The following is a 19,340-nucleotide window of genomic DNA, read 5'->3' as shown; positions in this document are numbered from 1 at the left end:
TCATAAAGACAGATTGTAGAAGTTGTACCATCCCTTCTGCTTCGTAGCTTGTCACACACGTAATAACCCTTTGGTGATGTTCTGGAGCTGTTACACTCTCTCTTTGACATCACCTAATATCAAACAAGGGATATCTAAAAGGGGGGAGGAATAAAAAATGGAGAAAATTAATAGCTCAAGGAATATGGAGCTTTCTACCTTCAGACATTTAAATTTACTCCAACTTCTCACTGACTGAAGGTGCCTGAGGGTCATCCATCTATTGGGCTCAATCAAATTTCCCTTTCACAAAAAATGCTGTTTCAAGGGATCCCCCAGTGCCCAACAGCATAGGGAGACTGTTTGTGATACTCTGAGATCAAATACTTCATAAAATCTTCTCAGAAGATTTATCAGTCTTTGTTACAGGATACATGAAGTGACACTGTGGAGGAGGATTCAAATGGGGAAAAGGCATAATTATGTTTGTGTGCTTTCTGAAAAAATGATTTGGTTTATTTTATTTTATTTTTTAAATTTTATTTTATTTTATTTTTTATTTTATTTCCTTTTATCTTATTTTATTTTATACATTTGCCGGTGTGTATGGGGTTACTTATATACAAAGGAAGTAATCAGTAGTGGTCATCTGTGTAAAAAAAGAGTAATAACTGAGCTATCTATGGTCTTTGCCTAATTAGTCACCATAAAAGGAAAAGCAGTGAATGCAGAGGAATGGAAGGTAGACAGTGGTATCAGGAAAGTCACTCAAAAGCAGGAGCTGACACTGAAAAGAAAGCATAAAGGATTTTGCCAAGAGAAAGCTCAAAGAAAAATGTGGGAAGAAAAAGACCAAGCAGAAGGTAGAAAGTTATAATACTCATGGCAGGAAATTAGTGTGTCACACAGATAGATAAGAGGGAAAATAAAGTAGGAAATAAAATAGTGAGAGAAATTGCTGATTTCTGTGTAGTCACAGAGTAGAACCACAAACCCAGGAGCTGTAGAAATAGATAAAGATAAAAATACTTTTCATTTCTAACTCAAAAGAAGGAAGATAAATATTTATTCCTACTCTGCTAAAGGGAAGCATCTACATTCACAGCTAAGTCAAAATTGCAGCTCTTTCCTTCCAGTCAGTCAACAAATATTTTTTATCATTTCTTTAACAAATATCTCTTCTTTCATGTTCCAAATGCATCATTTATGCATATTTAGTATTTGGAAGTATTCTAATATATTCCATATAAAGATGATTTTCTTGAGGGCAGATAGCACCAAAACTTAGTCCCTGTGCTTGAGTTAAAAACTTCCAGGTTTGGAACATCCTTAGAACTCCTCTAGTGATTTACAGACTTGTAGTCATGTTTATCTCTGTTAGTTTTAATGGCTTTATTTTTTTACTTACTTTTCTTGATTACCTTTAGCTTTCCTTTGCAGTAAGGAATTGAAATATATTATAAAATTAATAATTAGCTTCATTACCTTGGAAAAAAAACTTGAGTGTTCCAGTGGAGCAGCTTGAATGTTGGCCCATAAATATTGACTAACACATTATTAAAGGTCACTTTAGGAAGGGCTTCAAACAAAACACACGGACTGAAAGATTTTCAAGAGTAGCAGACAGAACAATATTTTAGTGTTCAAATCAGTGAGGAAAGACTTACTGGGCATCTTTCTTATTCCACCCGCCACTTCAGAAATTCTCCAGGGGTAATTAGTAATTCAAATACAATTAATCAAATTAATTCTGCATTTGAGAATACAGAGAAGAAATAAAAGAACCTAATGTATTTAGATTCAGTAGATGAGAACATCTGAGATAAAACTGCTTCAGCACACCTTTATTTTTCCTTGAAGTAAGCCTTTTCTTTCAAGATAACTTTTACCTGTTTTCATGGTGCTTTGCTTTTCTTCTCAGCCAACTCAATCCTTCTTGGACAATGTCACTTCCAATAACTTCTTCCTCTTCTTTCCTAATTTCTGACCTTGCTTTTCAAACTCTTCCTGTTGCAACTTGTGGTTGCAGTAAAGGTTCAAGAGTTTGCAATAAGTAATGTTTGTTTTCCCAAATTATCTCCCAGCACTTACAAGACACTCTCAGAAAGACAGTTAGAAAAAGTTATGTTGATAAATGGGACATTTGGCAACTAATTTACCCCATGGCAAAGCTGCAACTTTACACAGGAAAAGTAAGGATGGAATTTACTGGTGAAGACTTTGCCAAGCATAACTGACTGAGTATTAATTCTTAGCTTTTTCCTGCCCATAAGTGTTTGGTGTGAGCAAGCAAAATGTTGGATCACCTGAGTCTTGGCTTCAGAAGACCTTCCTGTGAGTTTCTGAGGGCACCCCAACTCATGTCACTGATTGTTCCCTTGGTTTTCCTGAGCCTCCCATAGGATTCTGTGGTACCTATATAGTCAAGTCTCCTGATCAAACACTTCATGTTCTACTTGATGTCTACCAGGACCCCCAGGGTCTGCAAAGCTTCTTCCCAGCTGGGTGGCCCTCAGCATGTACTAGGGTTGTTCCTTCACAAGTGCAGGACTGTGCCCTTCCCCTGTTTGATCTGTACGAGGTTTGTTTTGTCCCCTTTCTCCAGCATTTCCAGGTCCCTCTGGATGGCACCATGACCCTCTGGTGTGTCAGCCACGCCTCCCAGTTTTCAATCCACCTGGTTATCTGCTCCTCTGTCCCATAATTCATCAGCTTCTCCATGAGGATCTTACAGGAGACAGTGTCAAAAGCCTTTCTGAAGTCACAGGAGACAATATTTACTGATTTCCACTCATCTCCCAAGCCAATCACTGTATAAGGTTATCAGGTTGGTCAAGCGTGGCTTCCCCTTGCTGAATCCATGCTGACTTTTGTTCTTCATGTGCCTAAAAATGGTTTCCAGGATTAACTGCTCCATCCCTTTCCCAGGGATGGAGATAAGTGGCTTGTTGGTTCCTGCATCCTCTTTCTTGTCCTTCTTGAAGGCAGGACTGACATTTAATTTCTTCCAGTCTTCAGGCACTTCTCCCAACCACCATAAGCAATCAAAGATCATTGAGAGTGGCCTCACAAAGATATCTCCCATTTCCCTCAGCACTTGTAGGTGCATTCCATCAAAATCCATGGATTTACATGGATCCAGTTTGCTTAAATACTCCTTGACATGATCCTTGTACACCAAGGGTAGATCTTCCTCACTCCAAACACTTCCACATTTTCCCTGGCCTTCCTGCTGTCACTCACCATGACAATACATATCCTTACAGAAGACAGAAGACTTTCCTGTTGTCTTTGACTTCCCTGGCCAGATTTAACTTCTTAACCACATTTCTGCATGTTTGGACAGTATCTTTGTTTTCCCTCTGGATTATCTGTGCCTGTTTTCACCCTTTTGGGTGCTCCTGCTTTGTGCCTGAGTTTTGCCAGGAGATCCTTGTTCATCCATGCAGGGCTCCAGGCATTTTTGTGCTCATTGAGCTTGGAGGAGGTGATCCTTGAATATCAACCAGCTCTCCTAGACATGAGGCTACTTCTGGTTGACTGTACAAACATCTACAGATGTTTTCTGGATCATTGTCCTGACACCAGGCCAAAACTTTAAGGTTTATAGAGAAGGTGTCATTAAACAGTCTTCAATAAAATAGACTTCAGAAGTTGCACTTTTCTTAAACTTTTCAAAAGTCATAGCTACAGGAAATGGAAGTAAGATATTTTTAATTAATTCCTACGTTCAGTGTTTTGAAAGGCATGTCCATGTGTTCTGATCTTTGCAACTCCAAAAGTAGATTTTTGGGAAAAGATGAGATTAGAACAGGTTGACAGAGAAGCTGTGGCTGCCCCATCCATGGAAGTGCTCAAGGCCAGGTTGGACAGGGCTTGGAGCAACCTGGGATAGTGGAAGGTGTTCCTGCCCATGGCAGGGGGTTGGAACTGGATGATCTTTAAGGTCCCTTCCAACCCAAACTGTTCTGTGATTCTATGAATAGTCATGTGTCCCAGGAGGCACCTTAAGGGAGAAGATTGAAGCAGTAAATAAATAAGTAGTAAATAAAATACAGCACAGCAGTATTTTAAACCCGTGGGATGAATCACATCCTTTAGAAAAGTGGGTCTTAACCTCTGTGCAGTGTGAATATTCTTCATGGTATAAAAATGATGGCAGTATGTTATTATTGCATCTTTCTCAGCATCTAAACTCCCAGAAGTTTGGGACTGGGAGGACTCTTCTCCTCCCCACAGTTGTCACTAACCAGAATTCTGGTTAGAAAGAACAGCTCCTCGAGGAACAGGAATATGGAGCAATCATCTCAACAGTATAGCAGGTCCTTCCAGAGCAAAACTGAGGCAGTTTTCACATAAATATTCATAAATTTCAGCAATTGTTACCCAGAGTTTATCTGAGAAGTTGACAAATGAGTCAGTCCTTCATCCTCCAAAGAGGGACAGAAATTGGAAAGAAATGCACTCTCTTCCTACCTCCCACTGTGCCATCAAAGAGTCTGTAAAGTAAAAAAAGGGAAGATAATTGTGGAGGTTCAAAGAGTTTTATAGTAATGTTTCTTTTTTTTCTGTTTTAAAAATAATAACCACAAATTGAGTTATCACAACAATTATTCTTAACTGCAATAAACATTGCAGTAGCACTTTATTAAAAATAGATTCCCATTATTATCATTTTAAATCTCAGTAATAGCCTCAGCCAAGAAGCCTGTTGGGTTTTTTCCTTCTCTTTCCTCCTAAATTATTGTGCTTGAGAAAAGAACAGCTATTAACTGGGAAATGTTTTGATATTTCTGTGCTTCCCAAGTGCTATTTATGTATTTTTTTGTAGACAGACCTCTGATTGCATCATCTGGCAATGGAGTTCATGCTTGGAAGAAATAATATCTGACCAGTGCTTGAACAGAAAATATCTAGAAAATTTTCATCAGGTCTCTTGCCATTTGCAGAAACCTCCCTTCCACAGGGGTACTGCAAAACTCAAACCCCCAGTTATGTTTTTCTCTTATGCTAATCAGCAGTAAAAAGAACCTCTTCAAATATATGATATTAAGCATTAGCTTGACTTGGACCAGGCAGAAAGTTGTCTGATGTCTCAAAGGAAGTGCAAGCTCATTTTGTCCATCCTTGTCTGCTTGGAAATCATAACATACAAACCCTGAGGGAGTAAAACATCTCAGATGCAGTCCCAGAGAAAAGATATCACTCACTGGGTATATCAGATGAGGGGATTTTAAAATCCATTTAAACCACGAGATTTTCTATCTCAAAACTCCCTCTGTAAACTCTCAGCTGATGAAAGGAACCAGATTTGAAAGAAACCTGGTCATGAGTGAGGAGAAGAGGCAGTTGTAGAGAGGCAGGCTCTGAAAAAAAAGCATTTTCTAGGGACTGATTTCACAGCCATGGAAAGAACACCCCACTGCTCCATAGGGAACCCGAGTGCTTTCCTGGGTTCTTAAACCTGTGCAAGGCAGGAGCAGCCCTTTGCTGAGCCCCTGCTCCTCTGGAAGCACTTCCCTCCTGCTGCCCTTGCACTGGTGGTTGGTGAGGAAGGGCAGAGCTCCATCCTGTCTGCCAGCCCTTCTCCTTGTTCCCAGTGTCCCAGAGGAGATTTGTCCAGCAGATATCACCTTTTAACATCAGCCCAAGGCCAGGCCAGGCCTACTCTGAGCCAAGCTCTCAGTATCCAAGTGTGGACACTTTGGGATTTAACAGCTGGACACCTGAGTCAAGAAGCTTGAGTCGAGCCCTCAGCCCACTGCATGTTGACTAGAAAAAAACACTGATTTAACCTCTCCAGCTTTGCTGAAAGATCAAGTTCTTTCAGTATTTCAGATGCCTTAAATTAGGATTCTTGACCCAATTTACAAGTTTCTCACTGCTTTGACTAATCCTGTTGACTTGTACAGCGAAGTCTTGATGTGTAGACAGGTATTAACCTACAGAATCCAAGCACTTCATTAAATAATGATTTACAAGGGTCCCTTAAAATACAGTCTGGATATCACCTGCAGTGCCTAAATGTTGTTTTAAACACCCAAGCCATGAAACAAATCTTCTTTTCCAGCATTCCGGTCACTACAGATAAAAATAAGCTGCTTAGCACAAAAAGAGGAATAAGAGCCACGCAGTAATAGAAAGCACAGTGTTTTTCCAATCTCAGCCCTGTAACCTGAGATGTGAACTCTTTTCCACTGACCTGTGAGTTCAGGGGTGAAGGGATGATTTCCCTCTTCTGATCCAGGCAAGTATGATTGGAGTGTATTTGGAGACTTGCTTTCTATTGGAAAGCTGCTGGCAGAGCTCTACAAGCTGAGGCTGTAACTGGATCCGATACGAATTTGGCCACTGGGGATTCAGCAAAGGCTGGAACTCTTCACAGCTCACCTTTAGCCTCCTTTTCCCATGCCTGTTATATTACCCTGCATTGACTGAAAGTGCAGTTGCACAGTTCCACAGTTTCCAGATCCAAAACTGAGTTTCTTCAATACGGAGGAATCGATGTTTGACCTGTTTTTTGTTCAGAAATCCCGCAGTAAAGTATGTAAAGGCAAAGATATGGATTGTTTTCTTTTTCAGTTTTGCACTTGCACTGCTCTAACAGAAAATATACAAATATAATAAAAGTGTTTGCGTATACACCCACTATATATAACATGTATATAGAACAAAGAAATCATCATCCTGACTCCACAATGGGAGACCAAGGTCCAGTTTTGAGAAGTACTTAAGGAGGCAAATCAAAATAGGCAGGTGGAAAAAACAGCAAGACAGGCAGAACAGTTGTAAGTGGAGAAAAAAACCCTTCTTGCCTACATTTTTAACTGTACTAAACACTCTTAATGTGTATGTTAACTTTTATGCATACTTGCTTATGTTTATGTGACATATTCTGAATTTACTCCTCTGGAGAGCACCTCTAATGTTTCCATATTAAATTCTCCTGTGCCTGGAACACCTTTTTTTTATTTTCTACTGCACTGTTGGAAAACTAGGAACATGTCACAAAGAGACAGACTGTGCCATTTGCTGCTTATCATAGAAATGGCACATCAGTGATGAGAGGAAATTGCCTTTATCTTGTCTCAGGTTTTATTTCTGTGGAGTATCAGGAGCTTTTTCTCCTTCAGCTGAGAAAAGCTGAATGTTCTGCAGGGATGAAAACCATTTAATTCTCCATTTAATTTGACATGACTACACACTTGAAATCGTTGGCTTGCATTTTTATTCTGGTGTGTTTACAGGTGGGAAGGTTCACACTGCAGGATTTTTAACCTTGCCAGTGCAAGAAAAATGAGCTTAAAAAGGTTCAGATCAAAAGCTAGAATATTATTGGGTCAGAAAGGAAAAATATATTGATGTGAATCTTGAGTTTAAATAGGTTTTTTGGTTATACATACAAAGCTATTGTAATGTGGAAGTTCCAATTTAGGCAGTATACAAGATGTCTGCAAGCTAAATTCAAGTCATTGATGGCACTGGAACAGGTTGCCCAGAGAAGCTGTGGGTTCCCCATCCCTGAAAGTGTTCAAGGCCAGGTTGGACAGGGCTTGGACCAACCTGGGATAGTGGAAAGTTGGGGTTTTTTTTGCTTTGTGATAGACTAAAAGCTGCATGTTAAGGGAAGCCCCCTTTCAAGAATGCCCATCTCCTGTCTTTTGATTACCAACAAAATCTTTCCTCTTCAAAGTGATATTTTTTAAAATCTGAATTTAATTTAGTTTTTTTAAAGCTGATTATTTCCTTTGTGGTCCTTATATATATATATATATATATATGTATATAAGCTACAGCTATTAAAGTAGACTGCCCTTGTTTTCTGTAGCTCTGGAGGCATTTCATGGAACTGTAGTTAGTGGAGAGTTTTATGCCTAAAGCAAGGATTACATTTATCAGTATTTTTCAGCTACTTTCGTGTTCTTACAGTCATAACTTCACTATTAAATTTCTAAAACCACCAGCAAATCAAACCAAAGATGCTGTGTCCGCTTCAATTAGCACCAGATTCTTAGAGCAGTTCAGTTAAGAGTCTCAATTCTATAAAAAACTAGATTTTGCCTGCTTGTGCCATTTTCATTTCGAAAATGTCAAATAATTTCACCTTCACAGTGTTGAGACACAGTGTGTGTGATTTCTGTGGGGGCTTTTAGACAGCCCAAGGTAACCAGCAGCAGTTGTTTCCTGCAGACAAGAACTGATCTAGCCTTGCTTTAAGGTCCTTGTAGTCATTTACAGCTGTTCCTGATTTAAGTGGCTTCAGGCTCTGCTCATTTCCCCTGTGACAAGAGGACCTGAATGTAATCTGAGATCTACAGGAGGACTGAGACTGTGACATCTGAAAATGTAAAGCAAATCTTACCTGCATGAAAGGTCATGCTCGTGCTATTTTTTGAAATTAAAGTGGGAAATCATATCACTAGAGAAACCAACTTTTGTTTTAACAGTACATTCTTCATCTGACTGTAGTGATGGTCTTTGCCATCCATGAAAGGGCTTCTTTATAGGCTGGCCTTTAAAGCACAGCAGATGTGTTTTAGTATTGTTCACCTTTTTGTGTCAGCATCCTTAATTCAAATGTGAGAACTTCTGGTCCCGGTGGATTAATTAACAAAAATGCCATGATACACCTCATCAGCAACACTCAGGTGACTCAAACTGATGGACATGTGGAGTCCCAGTGGCACCAGTTCATCCATGAATTCAGCAGAGCAGCAGGGCAGTGCTGATATTGGTTTCCTTGTTGTAGCCTGACCTCCCTGTGTCTGTTAGGAGAGCGTTTGGCTTATCTGTTTCCTTGGCATGGCCAGGTTCATCCATGAATTCATGGGTATGACCTGAGCCTGTTGAGGTCAACACAGTTCTGATTTCATAAATATGCTTCAGACTCCTCACCTCTCCATCCTCTCTGCTGAAATCCAGTCTCTTAACTGGAATTAATCCCAGGAATAAGCCCGTGAGGGATGCCAGTTTCCATGGAGCCGCGATCGATTTAACCCTCGGCTGAAGTGCTGTATAATTGAACAGTTTCTGTTCGCTGCATCCAGGAGCAGCAAATGAGTTTTAAAACTCCAGCTTTGCTAACCAGGGTCACCTGAGTCAGGGCTCCAGCCTGGTTTTCCGTGTTTTCCCAGCCAGCGGGCAGGAGAGTGCTTTCTCAGAGCATCCTTAAAAATGCATGAGGCCGCTTGCGTGACAAGGCCGAGGCGGAAAAGCAGCGCTCCCGGACTTCACTTTTCTATCATCATTTCATTATTTATTGACAAATTTGCTGACTTTACCTCTGGAGCTTGTATTGATTCGCAGAGTGAGGCCCCTTTTACATGTTTTTATAACTTAGGCATCACATTAAATCAAAACAGGAGGGCGTCGGTACTGCAGGTGCCCCGGCCGTGTGAGGCCGAGCATCCACATGGCAGATCCATAGGGTCTAAATCTATCTGACCCCTGGAATTAATCAGTTTTTCCTTCCTTACTCAGCTCAGTGGCAGAGAGGCCTTTAAAAATACGTCACCGCTCCTTGAAGTTACTTCTGAAAGGTACAAAGCATCTGACAGATCTTCTGAAAGTGCAGAACTAAATTAAAAGACCGAAGTTCTGCTGAGAGAAACACAAACCAAAACCGCGCTTCAGTTCCTGTTTCATTGAACCTTTCAGGAACAGGCAACAAAGTGATAATCAAGCCTCCTGCCATGCAGTCAGACAGGTGCACAGACTGTTGTGTTGATGTAGCTCAGCTGTATGTCCTCAGTTAAACTACAGCAGCCATGCTTTTGCTTTAAGACACTTTGATCAAAAGACTTTTTCTTGGAATCGGAAGGTTTAACTCTAAATGACAAAATGAATCACCTTTGAAAAAAGTCCACATTAGTTGGAATCCTCATTTTCAGTCACTTAAACCTAATCTCCAGTAAGTATAAATCAATTTATAGTCTTGCTGAAATCAATATAGCCACTGATTTATAGCAGTAGCAAATTTGGCTCCGGAACTACAGTTTTACTGATATCCTGGTGTTTCTTAAGAGATAACTCCAAGGATTGCAGTCAACAGCAACTGTTGGTTTTATTTTTTTGCTGTGAAACACAGCTGGTATTTTGAATATTTGCATGAAAATGCCACTTTTAGCAGACTGCAACGTGCAGCATTTAACTAGGTGTTATAGATCTCCAAATTATCTGTGGAGGTGCAGTTTTCACAGAGAAAAATGCCAGTTATAAAGCCCTGCAGGGATGATGGGGAATTCTGTTTTCTCCATCTAGAAATGGGAAATTTGGCTATTTTTCTAACACTTTTCACCTGTTTCCTATTTAGATGATCACAAATATAAACAGCATAAAGATGGGGTGTTTTGCTGTCTGCAGAAACACAGTGAGATGCCCAGGAGATGTGATGGTGTAACAGAGCCCTGAAGGGCAGGTTGGCAGCTGGAGTGGATCCAGACACCCCGTTGGCCTCGTCCAACAGTATCCATTCAGTCAGTTTAAAAGTGTCCCCCAAACGCTGAGCACTTCAATCATTTTTCTTGGGCAGCTGAGCAGAGGTTGAAGCTACTCTGGGGAAGGGAAGACCCTGTGCCTGCTCTTGCAGCAGCATTTTCACTAATGAGGAGGCTCTGCCCTGCCCTCTCTCTCCTTCCTTTTCCCTTCTGCTGCTCGCCTGCTCCTAAGACTGTAATTTAAGGAGCACTCAGACCTTTTGCCATTTATTCTGGATCACCTCAGAGAATCGTTAAATCCACTTTTTGTCTTGAAAAAGTGGGCTCAGAAGGAGTCTGTGAGCTCCTGAATGTGCTGGTAATGGTGTGCTCCTGTTGACTGCGAGCTGAGGTTTCCATTCGTTTGCCCCATCAGTAATTTCCATGTGGAAAATTTCCCCTCCATTTCAATTACTGATCAATACTGCCTCTAGAGAGTGGAGCCCTGTCATTCAAAGCATCCTTTTTTGCTGTTCACTTTGTGGCATTTTACAGCAACATTTGCCAGAAAATAATAATTAGCAAACAAAAACGTAGGGAGGCAGTCCCACGCTGAACAGATCCCGATATCAGCCGAGCAAGGAGGTGCAGGACTGATCGTCTTTACCCCTCCCTGCTTGGCTGAGCAGGACACAGGATCAAAGTAACCACATAATTGGCTTTATTGCTCATTAAGAGTATTTATACCTGGTGCTGCAGCGTGCTGGGAGCCTGCAGGGCTGACTCTCAGCCTGTCGGTGTGGGAATGGTTGCGGCGCAGTGCGGAATGCTCTGCGGGATCAGTGCAGGATACACGGGCAGGAGATGGACAGAGAGGGAGCACCAGCAGGTTTCAAACACTGACAGCAGCAATTGTAAGGAATGTTATTGTGCTGCTATCAGTCTGGCTGCAGATCAAGCTACTGCTGTCTAAGAAAGCTTTGCCTGCTCACTTTTAATGGTGTGTCAGGTTTTGACAGGACAAACACCTCTGAACATCGCTTATGCTCGTTTTTTTTCATCCAGCCTCTCACCTTGGCCTTGCAAACCCTCCTCTCTTTCCTTGTTTCTAATGCAAGTTTTTCTTATAGGCAGCCTTTGTCCTGAAGAACAGCCTGTGAGCAGCAGCAAACTGATTTAGTTACTGTGCAAGTGAGCTGGAAAAACCCACATAATTTTTTAATCCGCATAAACCAGGACTTAAAGCTATTTGTCAGCAGCTCTGTCTCATTTGCTTCCTTTGAAAGGAAAACACAACATCCCACCAATGCTTCCCCTTCCAAAGTCAGGGCAAGCCAAGAGATTCCCAGCATAGTGGCATTCCAGCTTCACCAGCCCTTGAACACCCCCAGCACTGCACAAGGTCATGCTCAGGTCCCAAACCCACAAAACTACATCAGCACCTCACCTGTACCAACAGAGCTGTATGGATTCAACTCTGGCATGATTTCTGATCCCATGGGATCATTCCAGGGAGATCTCTGAGAGCTTTTTTTTTGCCCACTCACCTGTTGAAGTAAGATGTGTGAAAGCCCTACTCAACTTGTCTCATTCCTACCTTTGTTAAACAGAATATCCTGTCATAGTCACCAGCCCTACTTTACAAAATTCTCAAAAATAATGCTTCAAATAGCACGGAATTTCCTTCACATGGCAACCAAAACTTGAAAACCATCAGGCTGTGCTGGAGTGTTGTGAAGATAAATTGCTTTTGCTTTAGTGGAGGTTATGATTCATGAGAAAATGCACAGAGCTATCATGTAAAAACTTGGTAAGAGCCTCTTTTTTGCAGTCTGGGATGATCTGTGTATTTGAAAATAGCACAAATCCTTAGATTTATTTTTTTTTCTGAAGAGATGAAAGAAAAAAAACCATACAAGCTCTCTGGCATTTGAAAGAGGAATGAGGTAAATCTTTTGGGAGAAAGGAGTTTTAGTTCTGCAGACAAGACAGATATCTTGAAGAAAATCCAAGAAAAGTTGAGCAGTGATATTTTTCCCTCCACGTAGCCTGTCAGATTCATCCCAACCTTGCCCATACCTGAAGTTGACCTCTAGAATAAGGCTAAAAATCTCTTGTTTTTTTGCAAAACTTGTTTTATATTAGCTTAGTTGTACTGAAATAAAGGGAACTATTTATTGCCCAGTGCTGCATTAACTCAGAAAATGGTAGAATATGTTGCTTATGGTAAATATCATAGTAAGTTATTTTTAGCATTTGTTTACAAATATTTATTTGAGCCAACATTTTCTTAAATGTTCTATACTAAATAATTCATTAGAGGGTTGGCACTCAGAAAAAAAACAGATTGAGGTAGCTCTGGCTTAAATTGCTGCATTCAGATTTGACTGGATGTTTATCATTTCTCTACAGACTCAGGGTTCTAATACAGCAAATTTCCCTTTTTAAAAATCTTGGAATCACAGAAAGGTTGGGGTTGGAAGGGACCTCTGGAGATCATCCAGTCCAAACCCCATTTTTTTAAAAAAAATGCACCAGAAAACTATAGTTTTAGAATGTCTTTTGTACTAATTAAGCCAAAATGCATGAATTATTAAACATGCTCGTTTGCAGTGCTCATGCACTTGAAAGGTTTGCTTTCATTACTAATAAGGCACACACACAGCTGAAAAGAGGTAATTAGAGCATCAAAGGCAATGAACCGTCCTGAAACTTCATATGCTTTCCCTGAAAAAAACACCATTCAGATGAATAGCAGGAAACAAAAAAAAAAAAAAAAATAATGTCTCCACTGTTGTGTCCAGAGGATAGGAACCAAGGTCTTTCCAAGCAGCTCCACAGATACAGCAAGAAGCTTTTATTCTGCTCAAAAGTACCTTCAAAATTGATGTAGGAAAGGCAAAAGTGAACCCCTGCGGTTATATTTCAAAGACTGTGTTTTCAAGTCAGAAACCCATTAGTTCTTATAAATCAAAGACCTTTTTTTTTTTTTTTTTCCTGTGAGGCCGTTTCAATCCAAGCAGAGAAGAAAAAAGTTTCCATTCTCCAAATTTTTCTTCGCCGCTGATTTTAATAATGTGCTTTGTTTTACGAGCAGTTGCTGGGAAAGACCCTTCTCGTGGATAAGAAGGAGCAGTGGCACTTTTTGTGATGGGAAAATGTGTACATCACATCAAATAACGAGGGCTCTGTGTAAGCCATGTGCTTCCAGCACCCAGCTTTGGAGAGCAAGTTACACTCTGTGGCTTCTCATTACTGCAATCCTGTTGGAACTTTGCCCCCAGACATTTAGAAAATTACAGTGAAATGACTGCATATTGTTTACACAGATTATTGACTGTGCTTTCTTATGTAGATTTAAGGAGGGGGGGGGGAAAGGTCTTTTTCACATAGCCTGAAGCTCCTAAATACACATGAGAAATGTCTAGACAGCAGCTTGAAAACGAATCTCCATCTCTGCAAGGTTCAACGCTCATATTTTATAGTCCACTCAAACCCATTGCTCTGAAGAAGTGGAAATGTGTAAGGCACAGGAGCAGCTCTCCAAGGTATCCACAGGGAACTGCCAATGAGCCGTGCTCCGGCTGCTGCTCCGCTCCAGCTCCTTCCCAGAGAGTCAAACGGAAAGCAGAACATGCAGTAGGAAGAGGGAATGGGTGTGAAAGGACCTGGCAGGTGTTAACGAGGCAGTGGGTGTTGTGCTGCCTGGCAGCAACTCGTCACAAACGGTGTTGGGGCGACAGACAGCTTTGGGAAAAGGCTGATTGTTGTGGGAAATAGAATCATGGAATGGGTTGGGTTGGAAGGGAAGTTAAAGATCATCCAGTGCCACCCCCTGCCATGGGCAGGGACACCTTCCATTAGCCCAGGTTGCTCCAAGCCCTGTCCAACCTGGCCTTGGACAATTCCAGGGATGGGGCAGCCACAGCTTCTCTGGGCAACCTGTGCCAGGGCCTCACCACCCTCACAGGGAAGAATTTCTTCCTAAAATCTAATCTAACACTACCCTCCTTCAGTTTAAACCCATTACTCCTTATCCTATCACTCCATGTTCTTGTTAAAAGTCCCTCTCCAGCTCTCTTGTAGCCCCCTGAGGCATTGGAACAGGTTCTAAGGTTTCCCCAGAGCCTTCTCTTCTCCACAAGAACACCCCCAGCTCTCCCATCCTGCCTCCAGGATCAGATTCGACCTAGAAAATTAGTCCTCTTCTTCTTGGGCTGAAAGACCCCTATTTAGCATGGGATTGCTGGAGAAACCCCCCTTTCTGACCCCAGCAGTCTCTAAGCATCCCTGAGAAGGGGGAAGGTATTACTTTGGCACCATAATTAGTCACAAAGTTTTCACACGGCTGTTGCCGCGTCAGAGGTGCATTTTGCTGCCCACCTTCTCTGGGACCTGCCAGTGAAAACCCACCCCTGAGGCAGCCAAATCAAGGCCCTCAACAACCTTGTCAGTGGGCAGAGACAGGTCCATGGGGCAGCATCACTCACTCCTACACTCCTGCCTCTCTCCCCCACTGGGGAGGGGTGGGGAGGAACAGGGCTCCTTATTTAGGATACCGGGATGCTGCCCAAGATACAGCCCCAGGGACCAAGTGGTATGAGCATTTCTCATCCAGGCTGTCTCCTCCCTGCAGCCCACAGGGAATGGTCTTCGGAGCAAACTGCATTTTGGAAGGACTTGGGCTAAAAGGGAGTGCAAAAGTAAGGAACTGAGGTGCAGCATGGGTGACCAGGGGATGGGTTTCTGGGTTCCAGGGGGACAGGGAAGGTGTTGGGCAGCACAGATGTATCCACAGGCAGCTCAGCTCAATGCCTGTGAAGAACTGGAGTGATTTGGTGCCTCTCTGCACCTGCCAGGCCATGTGTCCACATCCTGCTGTACTTTACCCCAGCAGCAGGTACGTTGCTGTCGCAGCTGAAATGAGCCTCATATGCACAATGTGTCCGGCATGAAAGGTAATGTAGGAGAATGAGGTAAATAAACCCAGTTAAAGTTAACACAATTCATTTTTCAAGTGGCAATCAGTGGGATTATAAGTATAAACCTCCCCTCTCTCTCCAACCCTACCTAGATGTTGCCAAGGTGCATGTCAGCCCAATCTTGAGACACTCACATCTTACTCCACGGGGGTCAAAAAATGTGTGCCATGTGTCTGTGCTGGAGATGGAGCCAGAATAAAGCATATGGTGTCAGACAGTGCTTGGGGATTTCTATAGGAATAAACAGGGATTCTGTCCAAATGTAACTGCTCAGCAATTCTCTGCCTGTGACCTGAAATTATGGATGGAGCAGATGCTGTTGGTCTTTTAGGTAAGACTTGCAGTGCCTTGACTTATGTGAGAAAGCAAAGGGCCTGTTTTATTTTAGGTCATCAGACAGCTTTTATCTGGGTTAGGAAAAATGCAACTGTTATGCATTGTTTTATTATGAAGAAATGCTTTCCTGCTCTCTTGTTTATGCCACTGGCACAGGTCAGCCTTAATTTCTGCTGCTGTAAATAGCTCATGTAGGCTCAGGTGCCAAGAGTCTCCGACTTTAAACATTCAGGATGCATCCCATCTGTAGATGAGGCTGTGGGTTTGATGTCTGCCATAAAAAAAAAAGGGGCTACACACCTGCAGAGGTCTGCAAAGAAGGGGGAATACTCTTATTGAATCCTCCTTTAACTGTTTCTTTTTTTTTTTTCATACCTATGTGAGGTTATACCATCACATATTTTTAGAAGGGAATGTCATTACGTGCCTGATTACCTCTCATTTCCTTGAAGGAACATTATGAATACCTAACAGGCCCAGGAATCAAGGGAAAACAACAAATAAGAGGTTTTCTTGACAATACAGAACAGAAAGAAAGGCTGATGCAGAGGCTTGGGTGCCCCAGTGCATTTTGCTACCACAAAAACAGCAGCACATTGATGGCCACAGTGGTAAAAAATCATTGGTGATTTAGACCCAGTGATGATGGTTGGCAGTTAAATGTGGGTATATTCAGGACTGGAATGTTTCTGTGTTATTCAGCAATCCCTTTAAGACTATGGCCTTAACACTCTTGCATCCATTTTAAACATTTTAGTCATTCCACTCAAGATTGGGGGCCATTAATTGGAATTGTGAAGGTTCCCATTTAAAATGGAAAACAAGAAATGGAAGATAGGAAATGGAAATGTACTGAGCCTTCACGAAAATTAAAACCGAGGCCTTTTTTTTAGGATTTTGAGAAAAAAACCTCCTGGTCTTTTCAGTTTTATCTTCGTCCTGCCCTGAGTGCCCGTAAAGTGCATCGCACTCCTCGTTGTCGTCATTCTATCATGGAAACAAATATTAATAGTGAATTCTTATGGATGTGCCCAAAAGGAGTGTGTTGATGCATGATTCTGGATGATCCTAGCACAGTGAATGGCTGAAAATCAACGTGTCCATTATAAATGCTGCAGTTGGGTTGATCACAAACCCTCCACTTTGGTCGGCTCCCCCCGTCCAAATGAGCGAAAACACAACGTATGTTTATAAATAAAGACTTATCTTCCCCTTTTGCCTCCCCAGGTGATCTCATGCATTTGCCACCCTACCTTAGGATGGACTTTTTATTGAACCGTGGCGTGCAGGGCACGAGCAGAGACCTGGGTTTGGGCCAAGCCTGCTTGGAGCCCCAGAAAAGCCGGACCTTGAAGCGCCCCACCGTCCTGGAGCCGATCCCCATGGAGACATCCTCCACGAGGGATGTTCAGTCATGGCAACCTGGTGCTGTGGCAACGTTACCTCAGCGAGAAGGAGCTGAGCTGGGACAGGCAGCAAAAATGAGCAGCTCCCAAGAATCCCTGCTGGACTCCCGGGGCCACTTGAAAGGAAACAATCCCTACGCAAAATCTTACACCCTGGTATAACACAAAGAGCATGGCTGGACAGTGGCTGTAAATATTTACACTGAAAACAAACAAACAAACAAACAAACAAATCCAATGAAAGCTACCTTTTTTTTATTGAATTCCAATATTTATAATTAAAGAAGAAGATTGCCAAAATATTTGACAAAAAAAAAATAATAATATGAACGACAGACAGTGCAAAGACTCTCTTGCTTTTTTTCTGTCTGAGTGTGAGCTTCATCCGACTGGACATCTGAATTTTTGGGTAAAAGAGTCCAGTTTTCTGATCTTCACAAGCGTTTGTGTTTTTACTGATTTTCTACGAAGTGCATGGAGACTTAACTAAAACATTTTAACTGGAAGTTCCATCAGACAAGATTTAAAAGGGAAAAAAAAATCACAAAAAAAAAATCACCCTATTTGTGAATTCAACAGGAACATTGATTTGGAAAAACAAAAAGTCTTTTGTCATGTTTGCACTTTTTTTTTTTTTAATTAGAAAATGGGTCCTTGATTGTTCTTTTTTTTTGTTGTTAATTAGGATGAGTGATGTCAGTGGAGTGAGGAGACTGATTTGGGGGTTTTTTTTGATATTAATTTAATGAGACACTCTTTGCATTTTGTCTATGCGAAATAAAAGGGTCTTCTGCCTTTATTTGTGATGTCTGATTCCATTGCCTTTAGCTGGGCTTGCTTTTCCTAAGTGTAATAACCATGTCAGTGCCATACTCTGAACATCTTCTTGTGCCTTTGGGCAGAAAAGGGAAGCAGGGGTCATACCTTTGGAAAAAAATTGGGATTCACTTACCCACCACCTTTTTTGCTGCCATGGGGCAGAGAATGGGGGCAAGTCCTGAGTGCCTTGAACCAAACCCACCAGGACTCTCAGCATGTGGTTCATCTGACACCAAGAGGCTTTTGTTGGGCTTCAATATTTGTTGGATCAGAGGAAATGTGCTGATGTTACTTTACTTACTCCTTATGAATGGATCTTGAGTCCATTTGGGAGCAGCTCTTACAGAAATGAGTTGCTTACATAAAGACCGGGGGGGGGAAATGGGAAACCTCAGCTTTTCCCATAATAGGAAAAATGGGATGAAAAAGTTATTCCAGGTCTAAGATCAACGTGTCTTTCTTCAGAGGAAAAAAAATCTTGTTACGTGGGAGTTGTCAGCTCCTATTACTTTGTCGCATCTTTTGATTCCAGGGGAAGTGATATCACTTGTTTTATACAAAGCATAAAAGATTGAACAGCCCAGTCAGTGGGTTTAACACAACAGCATCGGGAAGTGCCTCCCTGTGTGTGTGCTGGCCACCTTGGCATGCCCTGACCAGGAGAACAAGGAGAAGAGCACCCCAAGTTAGTCCAAACATGCTGGCTGGGAGTATCAGCTGGGGTGTGGAAGCAGCAGGGCTTGGAATGCTCGGGCAGGATGGGAATGTCCTGTGATTTCCCCAGTGGGCGACGGTTTGGGCACTGCTACTGCAAACAATCCTGCCCCAGGAGCAGTTCGAGTTGTTGGAAAACAGAAAAGTGCAGCAATGTATAATTGTTTCACTGCTATCATTAATGGAGTTGTGTTGTTGTGAGGGCAGTAAGTTAGCAAAGTGCTTGAAAAGAATCAAGCTGCATTTGCATCCTTAGCTCTGTCAAGCCCAAGTGCTAAAGTTTGGGAATGATAGCAGAAGCAGTCAAATGAAGACATCCTGGAGGTATGTACTTCTTCTGGGCATACAAAGGAGGGCTGAGATGTCACTCAGATAAGGAACCACTTCCCATCTAGTCTGTCTATTTGACCAATATGGTCATAAACTGTGTTAAAAATTAGAAAAAAAAAATAAATACATCATAAAAACCAACCAACCAAAACCCCCTCGCAAAACCAACAAGAAACTAACAAACAAACAAAACGCCAACCTTTCACCTCCATTAAAAAAAAAGTAAAATTATTCAAACAGAATAAAAAAACAATGTGTTAGTGCTATGGTTTAGTTGGCATGGTGGTGGTTGGTCAAAGGTTGGACTCGATGATCCTGGAGATCTTTTCCAACCTAAATGATTCTGTGATGATTACATG

At 41.8% G+C, this 19,340-nt stretch overlaps 1 protein-coding gene across 1 annotated transcript in view; it reads left to right on the top strand.

Moving 5' to 3' along the window:
* Nucleotides 1–17,907, top strand: part of DSCAM (DS cell adhesion molecule) — a 442,855-nt gene extending 424,948 nt beyond the window's left edge. Inside the window, exon 33 of the mRNA XM_017810914.1 lies at nt 16,940–17,907. Within this exon, the coding sequence (XP_017666403.1) occupies nt 16,940–17,280 (341 nt within the window). The 3' untranslated portion in view covers nt 17,281–17,907. The remainder of the gene's footprint in view (nt 1–16,939) is intronic.
* The last annotated feature ends 1,433 nt before the right edge of the window (nt 17,908–19,340 follow it).

The sequence above is a fragment of the Lepidothrix coronata genome, unplaced genomic scaffold, assembly GCF_001604755.1.
Source record: "Lepidothrix coronata isolate B3197 unplaced genomic scaffold, Lepidothrix_coronata-1.0 Scaffold30, whole genome shotgun sequence".
In the NCBI taxonomy this organism is placed as follows: domain Eukaryota; kingdom Metazoa; phylum Chordata; class Aves; order Passeriformes; family Pipridae; genus Lepidothrix; species Lepidothrix coronata.
Note: the sequence above shows the minus strand (reverse complement) of the source record. Positions and strands in the feature narration are given on the sequence as shown.